At 36.6% G+C, this 26,896-nt stretch overlaps 1 protein-coding gene across 1 annotated transcript in view; it reads right to left on the bottom strand.

Moving 5' to 3' along the window:
- The window catches only part of GLIS3 (GLIS family zinc finger 3), a 601,540-nt gene that overhangs the window by 149,727 nt on the left and 424,917 nt on the right, over positions 1 to 26,896 (bottom strand). Inside the window, exon 6 of the mRNA XM_056805458.1 lies at positions 13,991 to 14,101. Within this exon, the coding sequence (XP_056661436.1) occupies positions 13,991 to 14,101 (111 nt within the window). The remainder of the gene's footprint in view (positions 1 to 13,990; positions 14,102 to 26,896) is intronic.

Here is a 26,896-nt window from a genome sequence, read left to right as displayed (position 1 = left end):
GGCAAGATCACATAGCTAATAAGTCTCTGAGGCTGAATTTTAATAGGTGGTCCCAGTTCCACTCTAGGGAAGAATCAGGAGTTAATTCTGGATCCTTAAAACTAACTAGGAATTTTTACTGAGGATCTAAATACTCAAAGAATGTTGGAAACAAGCCTGATTTTTGTTGTTTTCTGTATTCAGACTGGTTTTGTTTTAACTAAGTCATTTTTCAGTTATGTGGGATTCTTTGTGATCCCATTTGGAGCTTTCTTGACAAAGCAGTTTTACCATTTCCTTCTCCAGCTCATTTTACTGATTAGGAAACTAAAGCAAATTGAGATAAGTGAATTGTCCAAGGTTACATAGTTAAGTGTCTGAGGCTAGATTTGAACTCAGGAAGAAGAGATTTCCTGACTCCAGACCAAGTGTTCTATCTACTGGGCCACCTTATTGCCCAAAGACTAGGTTAGCTTAACTCAAAATTGCCTTACTTTGGGTTCATCCTGTTCTCAGTTGAATTGGTGGCATTTATAGTATTTCTATTTATTGGCAGAATTAAAAGGCACTCACTGAGAATTTCATTCTTTCTCTGCTCTCCTCCTATCTGGGGACAGAGAGATGACTGGATCTGTGATTTATCTGATATTGAGAGCCTCTTGTGAGGAATTTTCTCTACCAATGCAGGCCGGCACCTTCTCTGCAATTTATTGTCTTAATTGCTTAGAGCACTGAGCAGTTAAATGACTTTGGAGATCACAAAGCCAGTATGTGTCAGAGGCATGAAAAACATAAGTCTTCCTGGCTATTTGGCCAGCTCTTTATCCACCAAAACCACTATACCTCTGATATCAGGGGCAGGTAATATTAAATGAGTATTTTTCAGCCTTTAAAGCTAAACTACATGTATTATGTGGTCCAGGGGCTTGATAAAGTAGGACTATGCAGGAGTCAGCTTGAATCGGCTCATGAAAGACCATCGTTAAATTTTTACTGTGAGTACACCTTAGAAATCATTCAGCCCTAAAAATCAGAGTTTGATTAATTATTTTGTTGGCTGTTTTGATGTAAGAAAATAATGGAGAACATATTAATACTGTACATTATACTTATAAGTGTGTTGTGTATAATTTTTTCCTCAAAAAGTCAGTTGTTAAATATTTAACAATATGCCATAGAATTTGATACTATTTCAGACCACCTTCCTTATAACTTAACATTTGGATTTCATTGATGGTTGCTTAGACAGCTGCTTATTTGATAAGAGATCGTTTGTTGTATGATTCAGGCTCATAAAATCTCATAAAGGACCCAGGAGACCATTGAGTCCTACCTGGATATGATTAGGAACTCCATCTGCAATATCCCCCCCTTTTTTTTTTTAATACATCTTCCACTTGGAAACTGCTGGTAGTAATGAGAGACTCACTACTTGCTCAGGCAACCAATTCTCCTACAATATGGTTTCCAGTCCTTTCTTACCACTGGAGTCACCTGCTGCACCGGATGCATGTCCTTTCCCAAGTACAATGATTGGAACTGAACAGTCATCCAGAAAGTACAGAATCCAGATGTGGCAATAGGATTCCAGAGCACAATAAAACTGCTGCTCTTTCCCCTTTTTAACAGAAGTATAGAACTTTATATTTGATCTTACTAGGTTTCATCTAATTAGGTCATTAAACATTCCTGTCTGTTATATAAAATAATAGCGATCTCTCCAGGAAATGTTCTGATAAATATTTAATAATCAGCTTTCTAAGAAGAAAAAAAATGTGAGCATGACTCATGATTAAGTTTAATCTACAGTATTAACATTTTCTTCATTACTTTCTTATGTTTAGAAATCAATAGTATAGCACATTTGTAGCACTGGCCAATTTCCAAGGTGTAAATGCTCATAATGAAAGTTTAACAATTGGCTTTTGTAAGCCAGGACTAGCTGGTTCCAGCACACTCTTCCTTCTCTCCCATCTTCCCATCTTATACAAATTTGACCAGCACCATCTTTGCCTTCATTCAAGTGAATAACAGGACAGCATAGGCCCAAGGACAGAGCTTCTCCATGCACTCTAATGGCTATTTTCAGATATTAGGAGAGTAATCATATAGTAGAGGAAATAATCTCTAACAACTCAAAGTGATTACAACCCTGGAAAGAAAACTGGACCATTGGACCTTTTGGGCTCTGTCCCCTCTGAGGTCCTCCACTTCTGGGCTTCTATTTTAACTCCAAAAAAGCTGCCTTTCAATCTGCTTCTGGTCTTAGAATAAACAACCATTTTAATCAATTACTTCGAGGAAACTCCAAATCTAATGGAGCCGACTAAAGTTTTATCTTATCCCTACTGAGGTCTTCCAACCATTAAATGGAAGATAAAGTCTTACCCTAAAGGAGCACAACTAATCAGCGATCACAAGGACAAGTGACATTTATTGTTAGGATTTTAAAGTTGTTTTTCATTTCTTGAGTGGGAGAAAAACAGTTTGCCAAAATGTCTGGCAAAAAGCCAAGATTATACTGAAGGGAGCAGGCATTAATTGATGGCTTTGCCTTAGTCAGTATTGAATAATGTTGGTGCAGGGCTTACAGAATAAGGAAAGGCTATCTCCTCTGAAGTTACCTTCCATCTATCCTGTATTAATCTTGCATGTTCTGATTTATATATGTTCTTTACCCATTAGAATATAAACTTTTAAAGGAAGAGGCAAACTGTTTTTCTCCCACTCAAACAGGGAAAAGTCATGTTAAAAATTCTAACACCAATAGGAAGTTGTATTTTCAGCACCTAGCACAGTGCCTACTACATAAGATTTATTTAAAAATAATTTTTATTTAATTATGTAGGAATTAATTAATGTAGGATTTAATTATGTAGGAAAGGAAAGTACTACCTTCCATACAATAGAGTACTTGCTTCTCTTCCCATTTTTCATCTTTTGTCTTTTGGATTACACATGAATGAAAAGTAAACCAAAACCCCCACATTTTTTGGTAAATACCAGATTCATTATGACTCCTGAGGGCAAGAGAGAATAATGAAAATCTGGACTCAGAAAACTTGTGTTATAGCACCCCTCTTTTATCTCTCTTTATCCTTTTGAATAAGATATACCCTTCCAGAGTCATTTGCATCTCTTAGTTAACTTTCTCAAAAAGCTGTGCTAAGAGAGATTAGACTTCAACTGTTTGACTCCAGAAGCCTGAAATAGCAGTAATGGATGGAAATTTTTTAAAAGGTGAATTAAGACCTGAAATAATGAAAACTTTTATAACAATTAAAGCTCTTCAAAAATGTGAGGGCTTGCTTTAGAAGGCAGTGACTTTTCCGATCACTTGAGGTCTTAAAGCCAACACCAGATAACCAGGTAATACTCAGGGTTCCTTGGGCACAAGGACAGGACGGGGCTCATTGGCCACCGAGGTCCTTTTCATTTCTGAAATTCTATTCTATGATCTTATCAAGTCACAGTGACATCTAAGAAGTTAAATTTGTATGCTTGCTATGGTATCTCTATCAATACCTTAATATTGTTTGTTGCATATAATTTGAAAATTTTGAATATAAGCTCTAAAGGCCATGGGCTCCTTTTATGGATTTTTTCTTCTTCTACAAATTCCTGAGCATTTCTATTACTATTCTTCTGCCTTATTCTCTCTCATATTTCATTTGGTGGTATATGAAGGCACTTTTCTACTTCCTTTCCTTTTCAGGTTAAAGCCTTTTTTATTAGATTTACAAGATGCCAGGAAAATACATTTTTATCAGCTCTTGTTAGGTACACTCCAACACTGGCCAAGAGCCCATCAGTCCTCTATTTCAGGCCTGGAGTACTAAGTAAGGAGCACAGCTCAAAAGAGGATCAAATTGCAACCTATTTCCTGGCCAAGGGCCCATACAATGGTAAACTTATATTCACTGTCTATAAATTAGATTTCCTTAGGTACTTGTGTGAAGGCATCCAGAAAAAAAATAAAAAAATCTTCACAGCTCAGTGAGCCAATTCAACAAACAAAGATGGAAGAAGAGAGAAATATCATCAAGAATATAGAAGGTTCTAATGTAGTAGAAATTTACAGCCCCTTCCACTAAGGATGGAATCTCAGACAGCAATCAGTCCTAGCTGGAGATTAGAGTGAGTTTGGGGAATAGAGAAGGTAAATAGCAAATGAACATTTTAAAACACTCATCACTACCAGTCATTTTCTCAGGCTGCACTTTAGACTTTGAAATTAAATGTAGAAATCCCAAGAAGAGCATTCAGAAGGCTGAGTTAGTCTTTGGTATTGTTTTCTTTAAGTAAGTAGCATGAGAATTTGAGTTGAATCACTGCCTCCTTCCCCCGTACCCCCCAACCCAGCTAATCATTTGCATCAGGATTCAACAGAAACTAATCAGCCAAGGGAATGTGAAGCTTAGAAGAAAGCTTAAGATTGTCAGTCAATCAATCAAAAAGCAATTAGTAAGTAACTCACTGCACATGGGACAATGCTAGATACCATACATGCTGAGTTGATCATGAGAACAATTGTCAAAATGCCCTGATTCTTTGGGTAGTTATCTGGTGGTCTATGCAGAACTCGGTAAAATGCAATGGTTTTACTTTTCTAATAAATTTAGAGGAAAAAATAAAATTCTGTCACATAAAATTGTAGGTTTGGAAGACACGACTCTAAAGTAGCAGTACAATTTACTGATTCTAATTCTCACTGAGTTCAAATTCCAAGGAAAAATAAATTCTTGAGAATGACTATTACAAAATATTGAGAGTTGGAAGAGATCTCAGCAGCTATCTGGTTCAGAGATTTCAAAAACACTTCCTATGGCACTCTCTAGTATGCCTAACCAGAAAAAAAATATGAATAGGAATCTCATTTAACAAAATAAAAGCAAAAATACATTCAAATGTAGTTAATGGTAATTTGTAGTTTTCTAAAGCAATATGCAGCCTTTTCAGATCCTTATAGTGGAGCATTCCAATTTCTATTTGCATTTGACACCACTGATTTAGTCCAATTTATACTCCCTAAAGAAGCCCCACTACTAGGTTCCCAAGGAGCAGTCACTCAGACTTTGCTGGAAGAACTTCAGTGAAAGGAAGCTACTCTATCTTCTAAAGCAGCCCATTCCACTTCTGAACGTATTTCTTTCATTTCAGATCTCAAATTACTTCTTTGAAACTTTATCCCACTATTCCTAATGCTGCACTCTGGGGCCAAATAGAAGGAGCACCATCCCTTTTCCTCATGATCACCTTCAAATATTTCAAAATAGTTATCATGTCTGTTTCTGAGTTATAGAACCCTAACGTTCCTTGTCTGGCTACATTTTGACTTCCACTGGGACCTTTAGTGATTCAATTCCTCCATTCCAACTCTCTATCCACTTTAGGCTATACCAGCCTACACAAACACACTTGAACCCCACACCCCACCACCAGGATTAGATACATAAATAGTGTTCTCAATAAGAATCGAGAACACTTCATTGTATCCCTCCATCTTTATGTGTCATTGGCATCTCAAACAAAAGGACAGCCTTCATCTTTTCCCCAAACCCATACTTCTCCTTGACAACAATTTTTGTTGATGCTTCCTATCACCTAGGTTCAAAATCTTGGTATTGTCATTGTGGCATAGTGAACTAAATGGTGGGCTTGGTGTCAGAAAAACTGAGTTCTGATCCCACTCTAGACACATATTAGTTGGGTGATTGTGGACAAGTTACTTAATATTTCCATGCCTCATTTTCTTTTTTTTGCAGATGGGTTACCCTCAGCTATAATATGAAAAAAATGATAGAACCTATTTCAAAGGGTTGCTGTGAAGTTCAAAATGAGATAATATATATAGGCACATAAAGTGTGACAAGATTTTATTAATCATCCGCTATGTATCGGACATTGTGCTCAGTGCTTTATAAATATAATTTCATTTAATATAATATAAATGTAAACTGTTCTTAAATTTCTCCCTTTCTCTTCATATGTGGTCATTTCCAACACAAAAATGCCACTTGCATCCATCTCTTCCTCTTCCTTTCCACAGCCACCATTCTATTTAAAGTCGTGGACTACTGTAATAGCTTCTGAAATGGTCTTTGTTCTTTTCATTTGCTTCTCTCTGAGCCATCCTTCCCACTATTACTAGATTAGATTCTGATCAGGTTGCTTTCATTCTCAATAACTTTCAATGACTTCTCACTACCTGTGTTCAAACTCATTAACCTGGCATTCAAGGCTTTATGTAGACTGGCTCCAATTTACCTTTTTAGTCATATTTTCAAGGAATGAGGGATGACTTGTGCAAAGGCATAGAGATGAGAGAAATCTTGCACTGTACAAAGAACAACAAGGTACTTTGGCTGTATTGGAGAGTGAGTGAAGGGGAATAATATGTAGTAAGTCTAGAAAAGTAGGTTGGTTCCAGATTATAAAAGATTATAGATGCTGGTCAATCTATGAATAAACATTTATCAAGATGCTACTTTGTGCCAGGCATTGTGCTAATCAGTGAGATACAAATATGAACCAGAAAGATTCCTACCTACAAGGAACTCATGATTGAATGGATGAAGATGACACACAAAAAAAAGCACATAAGACAAGAGGGCAGATGGCACCCAGTGCTGGGATATGACCTAAAAATCCAAAGCAATGCAGCTGAGTGAGATATGAAGAGAGAGTTGGCCTGGAACTAGGGTGATGGCTATGTGAATAAAGTGAAGGAGATAGGTTGTGAGAGATGTTATGGAGAAAGAATCAAAAACAATTGGCAAAGATAAAGGTAAGGACAACGATCACTCTGAAGTTGCCAACCTAGATATGGTGTTACCATCTAAAGAAATAGGGAAGTTAGGAAGAAGAATGGCTTTGGGGGGAAAAGCAGATGAGTTCTGTATTAAATATCTAGAGCTTGAGCTTTTTAAGATAAAACCATTTGGAAACATCTAATAGTCAGTAAGTGATATGAGTGGAATTTTGGAGAGAATGAGGATAGCTAAATATATAGATCTAGAAGTCATCTGCATAAAGTCTTTAATTTAACTCATTGGAACTGATGAGATCACTGCCAGAGAGAGAAGAGAAAGAAGAGATATACTGGCTCCAGGACACAAGGTCACTACTGCTTCATCATCAGTAAGACATGTCGTTTGACCTGTTTTTCAACAGTGACCATAGATTTGCAGTGAATCATCCATATTCTCATCCTGGCTACTGATAACCTATATTTCACCCAGTTCCCTCAGATCCCCAAAAACATTCATTTAGGATATGTCTGGCTGGGATCAGGAGTGCCAACCTAAAACAGGGCATTTGCCGCCAGTGAACAAAGTGGCTAAAACATGAATCTTGGTCTTTTAGGCATTATGCTTCTTCAGTTTGAACAAACCAGCTACCTATATGGTATAGCTTAACTCATGCTGCATTTTTTACTTTTAACGTAACAATTCTTTCCTATATTCTATAAGGGAAAAATAAAATATAGCTCTCCTAAATATTTTTTATGACATCTTGTTGAAAGAGGAGATGTGGGAACCAAATCTAGATTTTAGACATTCTAGGATATCTGCCTATATCTAATGTCCACATAGTAAATGTTCTCCTCCAAACTCTCCAGAAAAAGAACAAAATTTCTCTTTGCTATCTTCTTACCTTCATTGACTTCCCTTACCTAAAGGGATATTTAGAAAAATATTTACTGAAAACTAAAATCATCAGCAGCATCATATCAAAATAATTATACATTATCTAGCTCTTTTAAGCTTGCAAAGCCATTACATATATTATCTTATTTGAAGAGCACAACAATGCCGTGAGATAGAGTAAATACAGGTATTATAATCCCATTTTACATTTTAGGAAACTGAGACTCAGTGAATTAAGGGAGTAATCCACTTTTACACCATTAGTAAATCTTAGAAGCATGATATGTACTCAAGTCTGTATCAGCTCTGAAACCATTCCATTGTCTTTGTCAAGAAAACCCCAAATGGGATCCTGTACTACAACATTCCACCTCTTAAACACTTATGGCTATCTGATATTGTACCTGGGGCTATAATATCAGGGTCCCTTAAATAACAGCATAGGAGATTGGAGACAGGGTGAATAGTACAATTCAATTATTGGGGGTTATATGGAATGTTAACTTTTTGATAAGCAGGGATTTTGACTTTTGTAAAGACACAGGGAAGTAATTGGATCTCTCTCTATATATATATATCTTATATATTTATAAGTTCTTCCATGAAAGGTCAAGGCAGTCTGGAACAAAGGGGCAGAGACATTCACCAGAGTAGTCTGTTAAGCCATACTTCATGACCCATGATCTTCCTGGTGTATGAAGGCATTGATTTTCATCAGGGTTAGAAAGATTCTGCTTCTAGCATCTGCAAGGACCAAGATGATACTCAGGAGGGTAAGCAATTGCTATTGAGCCCGAGAATGAAGTCATCCAGGAAGAAGTAAAACAGTGAACCCCTTATCACTTCAGGGGTTAGGATAAGTAGGTTTAGTTTTAGCACTCATATGAGTTGTCTCTGGCTGGAACTTTGGGTGTGATTGGGGGAAGAATGGGATTTCCTAAAGCTTGGCAAGTGGGTTGACTGTGAAATATTCCAAGATGACTAAAATTTGGGTTGTTCTTGTCTAGAACTCCTCTGTGCCATGATGAACATTGAAGAAAGTTACTCCAGAAGGCAGAGAAATGGGAGCCATGCTCAGCCTAGTTTTTAGCAAAATAACTAGAGTTTCTCAAGATCTAGAGAAGAGAAAAATTTTATATAAAAATAAGCAAAGGCAAATATCTTACTGATGGTGAGGGCCAATAGTAAACCATTTGAACCTTTGTAAGCCTTGAAAACTTTTTGTTTGTAGTCCTACCTCCTCCTTCAAAATATATTCCACTTAACACTTCCTAGTAACTTCTTCTTCCCCCTCTAAATACACAAGAGTTTCTCAGGAAACAAGGGAAGGGGCAAAAAACCCTGTGGTTTCCTCCTTACAGGAGAACTGAGGTTTACATACTCTGTTAAGCAAGGAGAATTATGGACTGTTTGAAACCAGAAGAGGGCACCTGTGAGTTCAGACATGGACTTGCTTTGGTGGTTGTGGTGGTGGGGAATGGGGTTATGGGATTAAATAGGTCTCATAACCCAACATATCATATATTTCCATTGAAAACCATCATTAGCTTAAAACTCATTAACTTCATCATATCTAAACTGTTGAACCATTCAGAAATCCATTACATACTATTGTTTTTAATGGGGATTATCACTTTTTTCTTTTTTTAATGGGGATTATTGCTAATTTTCCTAGGATAATATGTAAGAATTGAAAGGACCTTAAAAGGTGATCTTATTTCTATTGACTCATACAAGTACATCCCATTTAAAAAAAAACTTAAATGATTGTACAGTGACAATTTAATAAAAGAATTATTTGCTTTGCAAAAGAATTCATCAGAGGATTATTTTAAATAATGCCATCCTCTAGTCTATTAAAAATATGACCCAAATTTTTGCACAGCTTTTCAAGAGCATATTTACCATAAACTGAAGGTTAATTTTTGTTACTCCTAACTTTTGGACTCCTGTCCCTTTTGTTCTTAATCTTTAATTTTTTAGCAGGGCAAAATCGAAGGGAAAATCTCACGTTTATGAACCTCATAGGTAAAAATGAAAAAAAAAATTCTGATAAAACTTTTGTTGCTTTAAGAAAATTTTCAAGTGGCTTATTGCCTGACTTGTCTTTTTTTTTTTCATCCTCTCTTCAGTATACTGAATTGAAAGACAAGGATCTGCTTTTTACCCCACAGGATCAATTCTGTGCTCAGTCAAGACCATAGCTGGTGACTCTGGGCTTCAATGCTCTTTTACCTGTAGAGATCATTTATTTAATGAATTCAGGATCTGCAAAGCAGATTAGATGGAAGAAGTCTGCACACCAGCTGATGAGCTGTGTGGGTGTGCACATATTATGCTATGAGAAAAGTTACTCTGCATGCAATGAGTCAAATTATCCCAATTCCTCTGCAGAAGAGAATATTTTTGCACAGCTTGAATACCAATTAACTGCAATTTTAGGCTTTTTCTTATTTTATTTCACCTCCTTCCATGAAATAGGTGTATATTTTGGCAGAAGCAGGCTGAATACTGGACACTGGGTTCCAAAGATGGATTTCAACAGGTGTGAGGACAAAAACAAGAGGTTTATAGTTGGGAATATTCATCCTTAGATGTGTGGTATCTCTGCCATCTACTTAGACACGTTTCTCCTGTGGTTGAAGGTGCTTGGTCTCTGGAACATATTTCAGGGTGCAGTCTCATAAAGCCAGCAACTTAAGACACCAAAATAATGTCATTTAGTGTCTAGGGGGAGGTTAAAAAGAGGATTAGAGGCAGTCAGGCAGGATATATTAAACGAATCCATGACTAACAGGGTGTGACAGTAAAGGGTTTCATTCTTTTCAACAGAACAGTTCCCTAGGGCTGGAACTATTACTCCACTGTGCCTTTATCACCTTGGAATTTTTATGGTTATTTTTGATGAATTCACATTTTTGTAAAGGCTTTTTTGACATGATGCCAATTTTCTATTTTAATTAAAGTCGTAAATAATCTTAATTCTGCCTTAAAAGGTTTATTGTTTCTTGCATTTTTTTATTATTATTGCCAGGAAATATTTCAAATACCAAAGCATGATGTGAGTTAGCAATTAGAATTTCTCGAAGGTCCAGTAACTCCATTGTACCTTGTAAACATTATATGTTAGAATGCCAATGCAAGGCTTAAAAATTCAAATTGCCTGAAGTCAGATGCATTAGCTTTGCTCCTCCTGGGGGTTAATGTTTGTTTTCGCTTTTGCTCCTGTTTTTAAGTACTTGGTAGATGAACAGGTTAAAAATATGAAAGTAATACTGGCCTGGAGATAATAATAAGCCAAGACTAGCTCAGCTATTTCTTAGAAATGAACCCAGTGGTAGCAATGATGCACCGGACTACCTCACTCTACATATGGCAATAAGAAGAGCACATTCTTTTCCATCCTTTTATGCTTTGTCCTAGAAAACTGGTTTCCTTGTTGTCTAAATTGCCTTCTGAAGGTTGCCCAAGAATTGGCCCTCAAACTCTATTTTGTGGCCTAAAAGGCCATTCTGTTAAAATTCTGTTTTTTAAGCATTTTCCATAAAAATCAACATCAACAAAATCTGCTGATTCCTAACTTGGAAGAGCTGGGATGAGGAAAAAAGGAAACCAAATTACTAACCAAAGGTCCCCTTTTTCTGTTTCATGATCTGTCTCCTTCTGCCACCTCTTTTAAATTGAGTAAGTGATGAAAAGAGAAGAAGCAATGATGTGTTGGAAAGGCAGTGTATTAATTATGACTGGACCTGAGTTCTGGTTTTGGTTCTGTCATAGACTAAATGAATGACACAAAAGAAGAATATTAACCCCTTTGGGCCTTTATTTCATGAATTCTTAACCTTAGGTTCATGCATTGTTTTTTTTTTTTAATATTTTGGTAGGGACAGCTGGGGGTTCAAGGGACAGAGAACTAGGTCTTGAAAATGAGAAGTCCAGCATTTAAAGCTGGCTTCAGACACTTTCCAGCTGTTTGACCCAGGGCAAGTCACTTAACTATGATAGGCTAGCCCTTAACATTTTTTTTTGCCCTAGAGCTGATACTTAGTATGGATTGTAAGTCAGAAGTAGGAGTTTATTATATATATATATATATATATATATATATATATATACATATACATATATGTATATATATATGTATATGTATATATATATTAGTATTTATGTTATATATATTTATATACATAAATATATATGTTAAATAAAATATATGTATATACATATATATATATACACTTTGGTAACTGTATCTCAATATAATTAACTTCCTTTGCTATCACATATATATATTTATACATAAATTAAAAATATATATATAATTTCATTTACTTCAAAACATTATTCTGAGAAGGGGTCCATGCTACAAAAAGGGCTAAGAATTCTTGGACTTAGTTATCTTTGAGGTTCATTCCACCTTTCAAATTCTTTGAATCAATGATATTTTTTAGGTCTGAAGGAATATTACTTTTTATTTTAGTTATACTAAATAAATATATTTTATTTATATATGTTTATATAACAATTATATAAATATATTTATATAAAAGAAATAGTACCATATAAAATATTATAATAATAGTATTTTAATAGACAAATATTAAGTACCTCCTGTATGTAAGGCACTTGACTAGGTAAACAAAATGAAATTGAGACAGTCCATGCCTATATTCTACTATGTACTCTTCATATTCTGTCTTCTACACCAAAATATCTGTATTTTCCATGTCTTGCATGTAGTAAGTACCTAATAATTTTTTTTCCTTCACTTCATTCATTCATTTAATGGAAAAGGAGAATAGGCTGACCTATAATGTCATTTGTGTTATAGACTTGCTATTATAGTAAAATCTCACTAACTAACAATGAAGGAAGGTCAGCATGAATCAGTGAAAAAATCTGCTTCTGGAACATTTGTTATGGCAGGTAGTTTTATTCATGGTTAAATGGGAATCACCGTCATGGGGCTACCCAAATAGTAGTTCTGCTAGATCTCCTTTAATTCTTTTCAATTATTTATGGTGTGAATTGTGCTTCTAAGTGGATTAAATCCTTTTCTTGTACTCTTGTCTGCATTAGTGATTTGCTCAGCAAATCATCTCCTTGACTGATGATGTAAAAAAAGCACATAATCTTTCTTTTCAGGGAAAATACAAAATTTTAGCCCAGCCTGTGCCTAAATATTGCACATCCTAACCGGATGGGGTCTGAGCTAGGGAGGCTTGATAGTATTTCAAGAAGAGAGATAGAAATGATTCCTGTACCTCATTTCCCAGGGTAGGAGCCCACATGATTGAGAACATCTATCACGTTCTTCCACACCTAGGCACCACTCTATTCAGAAGAGGTCAGAGCATTGAGCACCTTAGCTAACTTCGTGCTAGCAACTCTTTGGGAAGGGAAAATGAACAATACAAAGGATTGTAGAGCATTTTACCAACATAAAAGCACTAAATCCTTTTCAAAGCGTCAAAGAACTCATAGCTTCTGACTAGAAAGTGGGCTGACCTGAAACCATCCTTTGATTCCCCTGCCACACAGTTCAATCTCTTGAAACAAGTTGAGTCTCAGACTGCCTCCTGGACTGTTTAGAGGGTACTCAGATGACACTCTCGAGAGATGGGCAGTCACTGACGTTACAAGTCAGATATGAAACTCATCCCTAGTCCTACACCCTAGGAGCCAAAATCAGATCCAATGGGCCAACGTGGTTTACTACTGTGGCAGGACATTTAAACCTTGCACACCTGACTTTTTGGCTGTCACATACATCAGACCTCTTTGTTTACAAACATAAACCAGTATCTCCAGCTGGATGCCAAGAGAGAAGAAAAAAAATTTTTTTAAGTTCCACTTGCTAAGAAAATATCTGGGTGGGGGGAAGTATGTGTTTGGGGAAATAATTTGGACAGATAGAAGTGACCAGGCAGATCAGGGCTCCTGACTTGAGCTACAGTATATTTATTTTGAGACTTTTGTTCCTTTTATTTTCAGTAATGGAACAATTGTAAGTGACCAGTTTTTATGAGAACATGTGTAACTCCTCTAATTTATGTCTTTTACTAAATATTCAGCTCTTCTTTTGGCACATGATCTTTTCAACTCAAGGAACTTCTCTCCCATTATTCTCTCTATTTTCATTACACATTAATCGTTCCCACGGATTTATAGCTGTCTATTTTAGCTGTACAAACACTAGGCTTAACAATCCTTCATGGAAGACTTCCCTCATCAAACAATCTAAAGCGCGTTACACCTTGAACAATCTAAGTATGCCCAGAGTTGGCCCTGTGCACAGTCCTAATGCTATAATAGTACCTGGGTATGTATTTTCCTGACTGGGCAGCACTCTTAAAAATTACCTTTTTTCTTGCCTGTTGGTCTTTGGAAGAATGTGCCTTGACGTGCTTTCTTAGGGAACTTGGATCTGTGTAGCGTTTGGTGCATCCTGGAATTTGACATGCATAAGGTTTCTAAATAAAAAAGAAACAAAGAAACAGCTGTGGTTAAATCATGAGGCAAACGAGGGAGAAATCCATGCTAAGCCTCCTGATTTCCAAAACATGCATTGTCACCGACTCTGATCTCAACACTGGATAATAAACACAAAATCTATGTAGAAAACCTGGTAATTTTATATCAGAGGAAAAAAGGAAGGCAGGCTTTGTGGCGGGGGGGTGGGGGAAAGGAACAAAAACAAAGAGATGGAGAATCTTTGATCATTGTTAAGAATCTACTTTACAATTCACCAGCCTACATAACATGAAACCTTGTGACATTTTTTAACATTGAAATTATTAGTGAGTGTGTCAAGTTGTACTTACAATTGTGCTGCCCTGAGAGTAATCTTTGGCATAATCAGAAACTAGCAAACACACATTCTTTAGTGAGTCAGGTAAAGAGGTTGAAGTAAAGTCCAGAAAAAACTGGGAATGTTACAGAAGAGACCTGATTCAGAGAGAGAAAGAATTAAGAGGGAAAAGTTAGTGTAATAGAAATGGAAAATGTTGAAAAAAAAAATCCAAAAAACAGGTCTAAAAGATATGACAGAAAAACAGACCCTTATTAAGCAGGTTGTTTTACATACTTTTCAGATGATTAGTTGCAGAATAATGTATATAAAAGTAATATCTAGAAGTTCTTGGTTGATTCAGATGTGACCCAACGTTCTGATGATTCCAATCCACCAAAGGCTACCTATACAATTGTGTGAGTTGTAGGAGGTCAGAAAAACTGGATGTGGCTGTTTGTAGCTCCATCTTAACAAACTGTGATGATGTAGAATCTTAGAATTATAATGTATCAGAACTAGGAACGACTTTAGAAAGCATTCATTTTAGACTCAAAACATAATTTCAGTTTTTGGTAAAGCATAAGCTTTTACCTTTTCTGGAATATGTCCTTTAGAGTGTACTATAAATTTAATGCAAAATGTATCCCTATCAATAACCATATCAACCACACTAAAAGGTAAGTGTTTGAGAAAATATGCCTTTACCTTTCAAAGCCTTTTGTTAGTCCCCAACAGAAAATAAATATATCTACAATTCATAGAAATAACCAACAATTAAATGAATAGGCGTTAGAATTGACAAGTGATGCATTAAGATAATGTCTGCAAGAAGTCCAGTATACAAATGGAAAAAAAAAGTCAAAAGATCTTTTGGAAACCTAGACTCCCTGTTGTTGTTTAAAGACAACATCTAGACTTTATTTAAATGGGTGTTTTCTATTTTTAATCCCCATGTTTGGCATTATATAAACCAAGACACAGGGGGATAACATCCTAGTCATGAAAAACTATATGTGATTTTCTTCATATTTAGAGGGCTATACTTGCTTCAAAGAATGAATGAGATCACATTGTCAGTCTTGAAGAACATCATTGTTTACCCTGATTCACCCTGTTGAGTTATATACCAATAAGCTTAAGTATAATTTGGATTTTTAAAGTTCTTTTGGTCTAGATCTCTGTTTTTATTTGCAAAGTAAGCTGAGTAGAGAAATTCCTTCTAGTATGGCCAATCAGTAAATTGTCTATACAATATAATCCTGAGATATCACATAGCTAATAAATGTCCCAGGCTGTATTTGAACCCAGAACTTTCTGATTACTAAACCTGTGCTCCATCTACTATGTCATATTACCTCCCTTAGAGCACTGACCTTTATAATGAGTCACCAGAGTTAGGAGACAGGGCATTCACTCAGTGATTTTCTCTTCAATTAGTGAAAATTTGAAGTGAGAGAAAGAACAATGGATCAGAGGATCTAGGTTAAAATTCTGCCCTTACCATTTTCCACTTTCCATTTATTGTTATTAATTCTTATTAGTAGTATCATGACTACTGTTATTGTTAATAATAATAATAATAATAATAATAATAATAATAATAACTACTTTCATTTCTATAGGACTTAAAAACAAAGAACTTTATAGATATTATCCTCATTCATTACCTTGGACAAATCTCTTAATTTCTTTGACTATTAGTTTCCTTATCTGTGAAATGAAGGAGTTGGACTAGGTGATCTCCAATTTTAATTCCAAATATAAAGTTCTAAGATCCTAATTTTCAGAAGCCAGATTGAATTTTAGAAATTCTAGTGGTTATTTTATTTTATTTTATTTTATTTTATTTTTTAAAACACTTACTTTCTGTCTTGGAATCAATACTGTGTATTGGTTCCAAGACAGAAACGTGGTAAGGGTTAGGCAATGGGTGGGTGTGAGGGGGGTTAAGTGACTTGCCCAGGGTCACACAGCTGGGAAGTGTCTGAGGTCAGATTTGAGCCTAGGACCTCCCATCTCTAGGTATGGCTCTCAATCCACTGAGGTACACAGCTTCCCCCTCTGGTGGTTATTTTAGAAGAATGTGACTTGTTTCTTTTCCACTTGGCAATCAGTCCGATGCTGAAGATCACTTCTGTATTTATGCAATTATCTCTTTATTAACTATGCTGATAGAGAGGAAATTTGTACAATGCAGAATAATGGGTGGTCAAAATATCATTTATATTTATTTTTGGAGTTTAGTCAAAGAAGTACTTAGACTCACATGTACAAAACATGCATACATTTAACATGTTTATCCCTGAATTCTGTAGTCTGAGACCTAACTGGTATAGAAAGCCCAGGTTCACTTGTCTGATTTTGAAAATGTTTAACTTTATTTTTTCGATAAATAAAATTAATCTTATTTTATAATCTTTCCTTCTCCTCTAGATTTAACCTGAATATTTGTCCTTTTCATTCTGATTTTAACTTATAGTTGATGACTAAAAACCTATTATTTTTAGACTTTTTAAGACTCTGAAAATATTTTCCTCTAATTGGATATGAAGGCATCAACAAGGAAACACAAAGCAAAAATTTTCAAACTTATAAGTAATAATCAAGTGATATTTTAATGAGCAAAACTATTAATGAGCAAAACAAGTGTCATGAATGATGAGTTTGTTGATAGACTCATTGCTAATAGGATAGTCTTTTGATCATAAATGTATACAAACATATTTTATTTAGAAATCTATGATGAATATTTTCTTCTATAATTCAAGGATATATAATTTCACCAGGGTGGGTACTGTCTCTTTTTATGAGCAGAGACAATTCCTCTTTCCTAAGGAGACAGTCCTCATAGGTAGCTGTGATAGAAAAATTCATCTCCCTGTAGCCAAGTTTATGGTGAGTTCTTCCAATTTAGCTAAACTTGAACCTGATCAAACAACATACAGTTCATTACTGGACCCATAAGTCAATGTTTTCCAGCTAGACAACCCTCCTTACACAGCTGGCACACTTTCTGAGGGGCCAGGGGCACTTTCATGGGGCAATAAGTCAGCTAGAAAGTCTCTAGTCCAGTGGTTCTCAAACTGGTTTTGTTTACCAATTCTTCATACTGCTCACCGAGCAATCTTCCTTAGGCAAAAATCTTAACAAGTCACTCTTTCTCATCAAAACTTTTTTTCTAATTTTTTTTTAAACCCTTACCTTCCATGACTCCAAGGCAGAAGAGTGGTAAGGGCTAGGCAGTGGGGGTCAAGTGACTTGCCCAGGGTCACACAGCTGGGAAGAGTCTGAGGCCAGATTTGAACCTAGGACCTCCCATCTCTAGGACTGGCTTTCAATCCACTGAGCTACCCAGCTGCCCCCTCATCAAAACTTTTTGAACGACTACTAACTAAAGATCCAGCTTTTTAGATGGGGGTTCTAGGTTCTTCCCATCCCGGCACTATATCCCACCACATTCACCTCACAGGAATTATTCAATCCTGCATTGTCTTAATTCCTGTGCTCAACTTTAAACTTTTTCCTAGGCAAAGAACAACTGTGTCTATGTAAATCCTTTCGGGAACAAATATCATCTCTACCATATTGCCTTTGCCGATTTGCAATGATTCTGTCTATTCCATACTTCTAGTGGTCCTTTGCTTGGACCTTTTTTCTGCATATACATAGCATTTTTGTATTATAGTTTTATTTAAAATTATGCCTTCATACAGTAAGTCCCATGATTATTTGATTTGATTTTTTTAGCTCTCCTCAGTTCCAGGTGGTGAAGAGCCTAGAACCCCAAATTAAACAACTTAATCCTTAGTAGTCATTCAAAAATTATTTGAAAGTAGTATAAACTTCATATATGTATATGCATGGTTTATTTGTGCATGTGTTTATATATGTAGATGTGCATTCATATATGTATGTAAATGTCTTGGCAACCATGTTGCATAACTAATAATAACAATAACTTGTGTGTGTATATATATATACATATATATATATTAGCAAGTGCTTTATACATATTATCTTATTTTATCCTCCTAATATCCCTGTGAAATAGGTGCTGTCTTTATCCTTGTTTTATAGATGATGGCAACTGAGGCAGGCAGAGGTTAAATGACTTGGCCAGGATTACACAGATACTAAGAGTCTGAGACCAAACTTGAACTCAGGTTTTCTTGACTTCAAGTCCAGAGTACTATTCACTGCTCTCCCTGGCTGCATCTAAATGCTTTCTAAATAGAAATATCCTCCTTCAAAGGGATATAATGTTTGTGTACTGGAATACTTCTGAAATCACTAGTGACAAATAGGATCTGATAAAAAAGTAATAAATATGTCAAAGATGATATCAGAATCATTGTAAATATGTATGAGAAGGTGTGTAGAAATAACAGTATCTTTTTAAAACTCAAGCTCTGCTATAGTTTAATAATAGACACCAGAATATTAACACTGAAAAAGTGCTGTCATGAATACATTATTTGCAAGAATGTGGGATAAGAGATACCGATATGTATTCTACATCTATCCCGATGCTTTTAAGTTAAGTAGAATTACATATCGTCAGAACTAGCCTCATATGAGGAAAATATGACACATATTGGAAAAGCAAATAATAGAAGTATATCAATGCAATTCAAAAAATAAGCAGAGATGTCTGAAAGGTATACGAAGAAGAGAGATAAAGACAGAAAGAGAGGTGAAGGCATAAGAGTGAAAAGTAATTGTTTTCACAGGGTTTATTTCAAAGTTCAAATTGTTGTAGAGATATGGCACACACAATTAAATTATACCCTCAGGATTAATTAGCTGAATACTAACACTGCAAAATGAGACTACTGTCTACCTCACAAGGTTATTACAAAGATCAAATGAGATCAAATGTGTAAAGCATTTCATGAACCTTAAGACACTAGATTTTTATGTATTAATATAATTATATATTTATAATGATGAGAATAACACATTATTATATTAACTTATATAATAATTTCTAATTAATTATATATTGGTATATCATATGTCTATATTACTATATGAGACAATTTTGGGGGTTTAGCAATGGACCTGTGTTTAGGCTGGTATGGGGGCACTCCTGGGTGAGGAAATACCCTGTAACAATGTAGATCAACACCTTCTCTACAACCCATTGTTTTGTTTTATTTTATTTATTTTAATATTTATTTATTTTAGTTTTTTATTTGGAAAATAGTATTTAATTAATTTAGACTATTTTTCCATGGTTACAAGTTTCATGTTCTTTTCCTCCCCTTCCCCCAGCCCCCTCCAGTAGCCCATGTGCAATTCCACTACAACCTGTTTTTTTAGAGACTATGCAAGATCCCTAGAGATTAAGGGATTTGTTCTGTGTTACACATCTAGTAGGTGAGAGTAAAGACTTGAACTCAGATCTTCCTGGTTTGAGACCAGCTTTCTATCCATTACAAGATATTGCCTCTTTCTATTGTTAGCATTATATTATTCCCCTACTAAAGCCAACTTTAGTGTTTCCTAGCAGTTGGGGAGGGAACTTTGGGTTCTACAAGTTCATGCAAGTGGAAAGCAAACCAAAAGGTCTTACTAACCTGGAAAAGCTCTAGGTACTGACTTGGCAATTGGCTGGAAGAACTTTTGTCTGAGAACTGGCCTGGCTATATTCAGAGGTAGTCATTACCCAAAAGTTGGCTCTCAAGTGATCAGGGGTTTAAATTTGGGGACCATGACAACTCACAGAAACTATCTACTAAAGCACAAAGCATCCACTTTGAGGAAATCATGGATATTTAAATGTGGCACAGTATGAAGCATTAGGTCTACAGTCAGGAAAACAAGTTCAAATTCAGTCTCAATTTACTTATTTGTGCAACCCTAGGACAGTCACCTAACCTCTGCTTGTTTGGGCTTTCTCATCTGTAAAACAAGGATAAGAACAGAACCTACTTGACAGAGTGCATAAGGCACAAATAACATATCTAAAGTGCTTTACGAGGTCGACTTCCGGTTAAGATGGCGGCTTAGAGAAAGCTGAAGCTCAGATCTCCGGAAAACCCTTCCCGACCGATCTCAAACCAGAAGCTCCTAAGGCGCCGAAATTCAAAACGATCAACAGCACAGACCCTGGGAACCCTCCTCCTGGACCTGGACCCGGTTCAAAAGGTACGGCTCCCCTTAAAAGCCATAACCCGAGATCCCTCGGACCTCAGGGGTAGGAGCGCAGAGTCCAAGGCTCCCGGAAGCGGCAGCCGCGCCGGGCTCAGAGAGCAGGGTCTGAGGAACAACAACCCTCAGGGTCTTCTACCCAAGTCCCAGTCCCGGTGAAAGTTACTGCCTGGGGCCTCCACTGCAAAGAGCTGGTCGGTCCGGGTGAAAGTTACTGCCTGGGGCCTCCGCTGCAGAGAGCTGGTCAAAACAACAGCAACCCTCAGGGCGGGCAAGACAGCCTCACGGGCTGGATCCTGCTATCCAAGTCTCAGTGAAAGTCTGTGCTCTCGGAGCTTGGGGAAGCGGCAGCCCATCCCCCCGCAGGCCGACGAAACAGCCTCACCTGAAGGCAACTTCCGGAAATCGAGCCAGGGGGAGAGTGTGGCCTCGTGGTCCGACCCTTCCATTCCAGTTCCAGTGAGGCATATTCAGTTTAACCCAGGGAACGCTCATAAAACCAACATCTGCCCAGGACTAAAGCCTCTGATCACCAGACAAAGACAAGAAAAGCCAATCCTCCACGTTCAGAGATGACAAACTCCACAGAAGCACAGAAGCCCCAAAATACCAAGAAAAATAAGAAGAAAGGGGCGACTCTGGACACATTCTATGGAGCCAAAATACAAAATACAGAGCAGATAGAAGAAGATATACAAGAAAATTCTCCAAAATCTTCCAAAGGAAATAGAAACTCTCCACAAACACATGAAGAATTTGAATCAGAAAGGACCAAAAAGATGGAAGCCCTCTGGGAGGAAAAGTGGGAAATGATGCAAAAGAAATTCACGCATCTACAAAACCAGTTTGACCAAACTGTAAAAGAAAACCAGGCTTTAAAGCAAGAACTAATAAAGCAAAGCCAAAACACCAAGAAATTAGAAGAGAACATAAAATATCTCACCGACAAGGTGATAGATCTGGAAAACAGGGGGAGAAGAGAAAATTTAAGAATAATTGGACTCCCAGAAAAGCCAGAAATAAACACCAAACTGGACATGGTGATACAAGATATAATCAAAGAAAATTGCCCAGAGATTCTAGAACACGGGGGCAATACAGCCACTGACAGAGCTCACAGAACACCTTCTACACTAAACCCCCAAAAGACAACTCCCAGGAATGTAATTGCCAAATTCCAAAGCTATCAAACAAAAGAAAAAATCCTACAGGAAGCCAGAAAAAGACAATTTAGATATAAAGGAATGCCAATCAGGGTCACACAAGACCTTGCAAGTTCTACGCTGAATGATCGTAAGGCATGGAACATGATCTTCAGAAAGGCAAGAGAGCTGGGTCTCCAACCAAGAATCAGCTACCCAGCAAAACTGACTATATACTTCCAAGGGAAAGTATGGGCATTCAACAAAATAGAAGACTTCCAACTTTTTGCAAAGAAAAGACCAGAGCTCTGTGGAAAGTTTGATACCGAAAATTAAAGAGCAAGGAATACCTGAAAAGGTAAATATTAAGGAAAGGGGAAAAATGTTATCTTCTTTTACTCAAACTCTCTTCTATAAGGACTACATTTATATCAACCTATGTATACTAATATGTGGGGAAAATGTAATGTATAAATAGGGGGTAAAGAAAGACCAAATAGAATAATGGTTCTCACACAAAGATTCACAGGGGAAGGGGAGGGGAAGAAAACTCCTATAAGAAGGAGAGGAAGAGAGGGGGGGGGGGGTTTACTTAAACCTCAATCTCAGGGAAATCAACTCTGAGAGGGAAAAACATCCAGATCCATTGGGATCTTGAATTCTATCTTACCCAACAAGGGTAAGGAGAAGGGAAAACCAAGGTGGGGAGGGGGAGAGGGAGAACAAAAAGGGAGGGAAAGAGAGGGGGGAGGGGGAGGGAACAAAAAGGGAGGGACTAAAAAGGGAAACATCAAGGGAGGGGACAAGGGGGACTGATTCAAAGTAAATCACTGGACTAAAAGGTAGAGCCGAAGAAGAAAAGGTTAGAATTAGGGAAGGCAATCAAAATGCCAGGGAGTCCACAAATGACAATCATAACTTTGAACGTGAATGGGATGAACTCACCCATAAAACGTAGACGAATAGCTGAATGGATTAGAATCCAAAACCCTACCATATGTTGTCTTCAAGAAACACACATGAGGCGGGTTGACACCCACAAGGTCAGAATTAAAGGATGGAGTAAGACCTTCTGGGCCTCAACTGATAGAAAGAAGGCAGGAGTGGTAATCATGATATCTGATAAAGCCAATGCAAAAATAGACCTGATCAAAAGGGATAGGGAAGGTAATTATATTTTGTTAAAAGGGACTCTAGACAATGAGGAAATATCATTAATCAACATGTATGCACCAAATAATATAGCAGCCAAATTTCTAATGGAGAAACTAGGAGAATTGAAGGAAGAAATAGACAATAAAACCATACTAGTGGGAGACTTAAACCAACCATTATCAAATTTAGATAAATCAAATCAAAAAATAAATAAGAAAGAGGTAAAAGAAGTGAATGAAATCTTAGAAAAATTAGAATTAATAGACATATGGAGAAAAATAAATAGGGATAAAAAGGAATACACCTTCTTCTCAGCACCACATGGCACATTCACAAAAATTGACCATACATTAGGTCACAGAAACATAGCACACAAATGCAAAAAAGCAGAAATAATGAATGCAGCCTTCTCAGATCACAAGGCAATAAAAATAATGATTAGTAATGGTACATGGAAAACCAAATCTAAAACCAATTGGAAATTAAACAATATGATACTCCAAAACCGTTTAGCTAAAGAAGAAATCATAGAAACAATTAATAATTTCATCAAGGAAAATGACAATGGCGAAACATCCTTTCAAACCTTTTGGGATGCAGCCAAAGCGGTAATCAGAGGCAAATTCATATCCCTGAAAGCTCATATTAACAAACAAGGGAGAGCAGAGATCAATCAATTGGAAATGCAATTGAAAAAACTCGAAAGCGATCAAATTAAAAACCCCCAGCAGAAAACCAAATTAGAAATCCTAAAAATTAAGGGAGAAATTAATAAAATCGAAAGTGATAGAACTATTGATTTAATAAATAAGACAAGAAGCTGGTACTTTGAAAAAACAAACAAAATAGACAAAGTACTGGTCAATCTAATTAAAAAAAGGAAGGAAGAAAAGCAAATTCACAGCATTAAAGATGAAAAGGGGGACAGCACCTCCAATGAGGAGGAAATTAAGGCAATCATTAGAAATTACTTTGCCCAATTATATGGCAATAAATACACCAATTTAGGAGAAATGGATGAATATATACAAAAATACAAACTGCCTAGACTAACAGAAGAGGAAATAGAATTCTTAAATAATCCCATATCAGAAATTGAAATCCATCAAGCCATCAAAGAACTTCCTAAGAAAAAATCCCCAGGGCCTGATGGATTCACCTGTGAATTCTATCAAACATTCAGAGAACAGTTAACCCCAATACTATACAAACTATTTGACATAATAAGCAAAGAGGGAGTTCTACCAAACTCCTTTTACGACACAAACATGGTACTGATTCCAAAACCAGGCAGGTCAAAAACAGAGAAAGAAAACTATAGGCCAATCTCCCTAATGAATATAGATGCAAAAATCTTAAATAGGATACTAGCAAAAAGACTCCAGCAAGTGATCAGAAGGATCATTCACCATGATCAAGTAGGATTCATACCAGGGATGCAGGGCTGGTTCAACATTAGGAAAACCATCCACATAATTGACCACATCAACAAGCAAACTAGCAAGAACCACATGATTATCTCAATAGATGCAGAAAAAGCCTTTGATAAAATACAACACCCATTCCTATTAAAAACACTAGAAAGCATAGGAATAGAAGGGTCATTCCTAAAAATAATAAACAGTATATATCTAAAACCAACAGCTAATATCATCTGCAATGGGGATAAACTAGATGCATTCCCAATAAGATCAGGAGTGAAACAAGGATGCCCATTATCACCTCTACTATTTGACATTGTACTAGAAACACTAGCAGTAGCAATTAGAGAAGATAAAGAAATTGAAGGCATCAGAATAGGCAAGGAGGAGACCAAGTTATCACTCTTTGCGGATGACATGATGGTCTACTTAAAGAATCCTAGAGATTCAACCAAAAAGCTAATTGAAATAATCAACAACTTTAGCAAAGTTGCAGGATACAAAATAAACCCACATAAATCATCAGCTTTTCTATATATCTCCAACACAGCTCAGCAGCAAGAACTAGAAAGAGAAATCCCATTCAAAATCACCTTAGACAAAATAAAATACCTAGGAATCTATCTCCCAAGACAAACACAGGAACTATATGAACACAACTACAAAACACTCGCCACACAACTAAAACTAGACTTGAACAATTGGAAAAACATTAACTGCTCATGGATAGGACGAGCCAATATAATAAAAATGACCATCCTACCCAAACTTATTTATCTATTTAGTGCCATACCCATTGAACTACCAAAATACTTCTTCACTGATTTAGAAAAAACCATAACAAAGTTCATTTGGAAGAACAAAAGATCAAGGATATCCAGGGAAATAATGAAAAAAAACACATATGATGGGGGCCTTGCAGTCCCAGACCTCAAACTATATTACAAAGCAGCAGTCATCAAAACAATTTGGTACTGGCTAAGAAACAGAAAGGAAGATCAGTGGAATAGACTGGGGGAAAATGACCTCAGCAAGACAGTATACGATAAACCCAAAGATCCCAGCTTTTGGGACAAAAATCCACTATTCGATAAAAACTGCTGGGAAAATTGGAAGACAGTGTGGGAGAGACTAGGAATAGATCAACACCTCACACCCTACACCAAGATAAATTCAAAATGGGTGAGTGACTTAAACATAAAGAAGGAAACCATAAGCAAATTGGGTAAACACAGAATAGTATACATGTCAGACCTTTGGGAGGGGAAAGGCTTTAAAACCAAGCAAGATATAGAAAGAATCACAAAATGTAAAATAAATAATTTTGACTACATCAAACTAAAAAGCTTTTGTACAAACAAAACCAATATAACTAAAATCAGAAGGGAAACAACAAATTGGGAAAAAATCTTCATAGAAACCTCTGACAAAGGTTTAATTACTCATATTTATAATGAGCTAAATCAATTGTACAAAAAATCAAGCCATTCTCCAATTGATAAATGGGCAAGGGAAATGGATAGGCAGTTCTCAGATAAAGAAATCAAAACTATTAACAAGCACATGAAGAAGTGTTCTACATCTCTCATAATCAGAGAGATGCAAATCAAAACAACTCTGAGGTATCACCTCACACCTAGCAGATTGGCTAACATAACAGCAAAGGAAAGTAATGAATGCTGGAGGGGATGTGGCAAAGTAGGGACATTAATTCATTGCTGGTGGAGTTGTGAACTGATCCAACCATTCTGGAGGGCAATTTGGAACTATGCCCAAAGGGCGACAAAAGAATATCTACCCTTTGACCCAGCCATAGCACTGCTGGGTCTGTACCCCAAAGAGATAATGGACACAAAGACTTGTACAAAAATATTCATAGCTGCGCTCTTTGTGGTGGCCCAAAACTGGAAAACGAGGGGATGCCCATCAATTGGGGAATGGCTGAACAAACTGTGGTATATGTTGGTGATGGAATACTATTGTGCTCAAAGGAATAATAAAGTGGAGAAGTTCCATGGAGACTGGAACAACCTCCAGGAAGTGATGCAGAGCGAGAGGAGCAGAACCAGGAGAACATTGTACACAGAGACTAATACACTGTGGTATAATCGAACGTAATGGACTTCTCCATTAGTGGCGGTGTAATGTCCCTGAACAACTTTCAGGGATCCAGGAGAAAAAAACACCATTCATAAGCAAAGGATAAACTATGGGAGTGGAAACACCGAGAAAAAGCAACTGCCTGAATACAGAGGTTGAGGGGACATGACAGAGGATAGACCTTAAATGAACACTCTAATGCAAATACTATCAACAAAGCAATGGGTTCAAATCAAGAAAACATCTAATGCCCAGTGGACTTACGCGTCGGCTATGGGGGGTGGGGGGGAGGAAAAGAAAATGATCTATGTCTTTAACGAATAATGCTTGGAAATGATCAAATAAAATATATTTAAAAAAAAAAATAAAGTGCTTTACGAGACTTAAAGTGCTATATAAATGATAACATTATTTCAGAGCCTCTTAAACTCTGCCTCAGTTTCCTCATCTGTAAAAATGAAGATAATGAGAACTTCTATTATATCACCACAGGGATGCCGTGGA

This window comes from Monodelphis domestica, chromosome 7, assembly GCF_027887165.1.
Source record: "Monodelphis domestica isolate mMonDom1 chromosome 7, mMonDom1.pri, whole genome shotgun sequence".
NCBI lineage: Eukaryota > Metazoa > Chordata > Mammalia > Didelphimorphia > Didelphidae > Monodelphis > Monodelphis domestica.
This window is presented reverse-complemented; position numbering and strand designations above follow the sequence as displayed.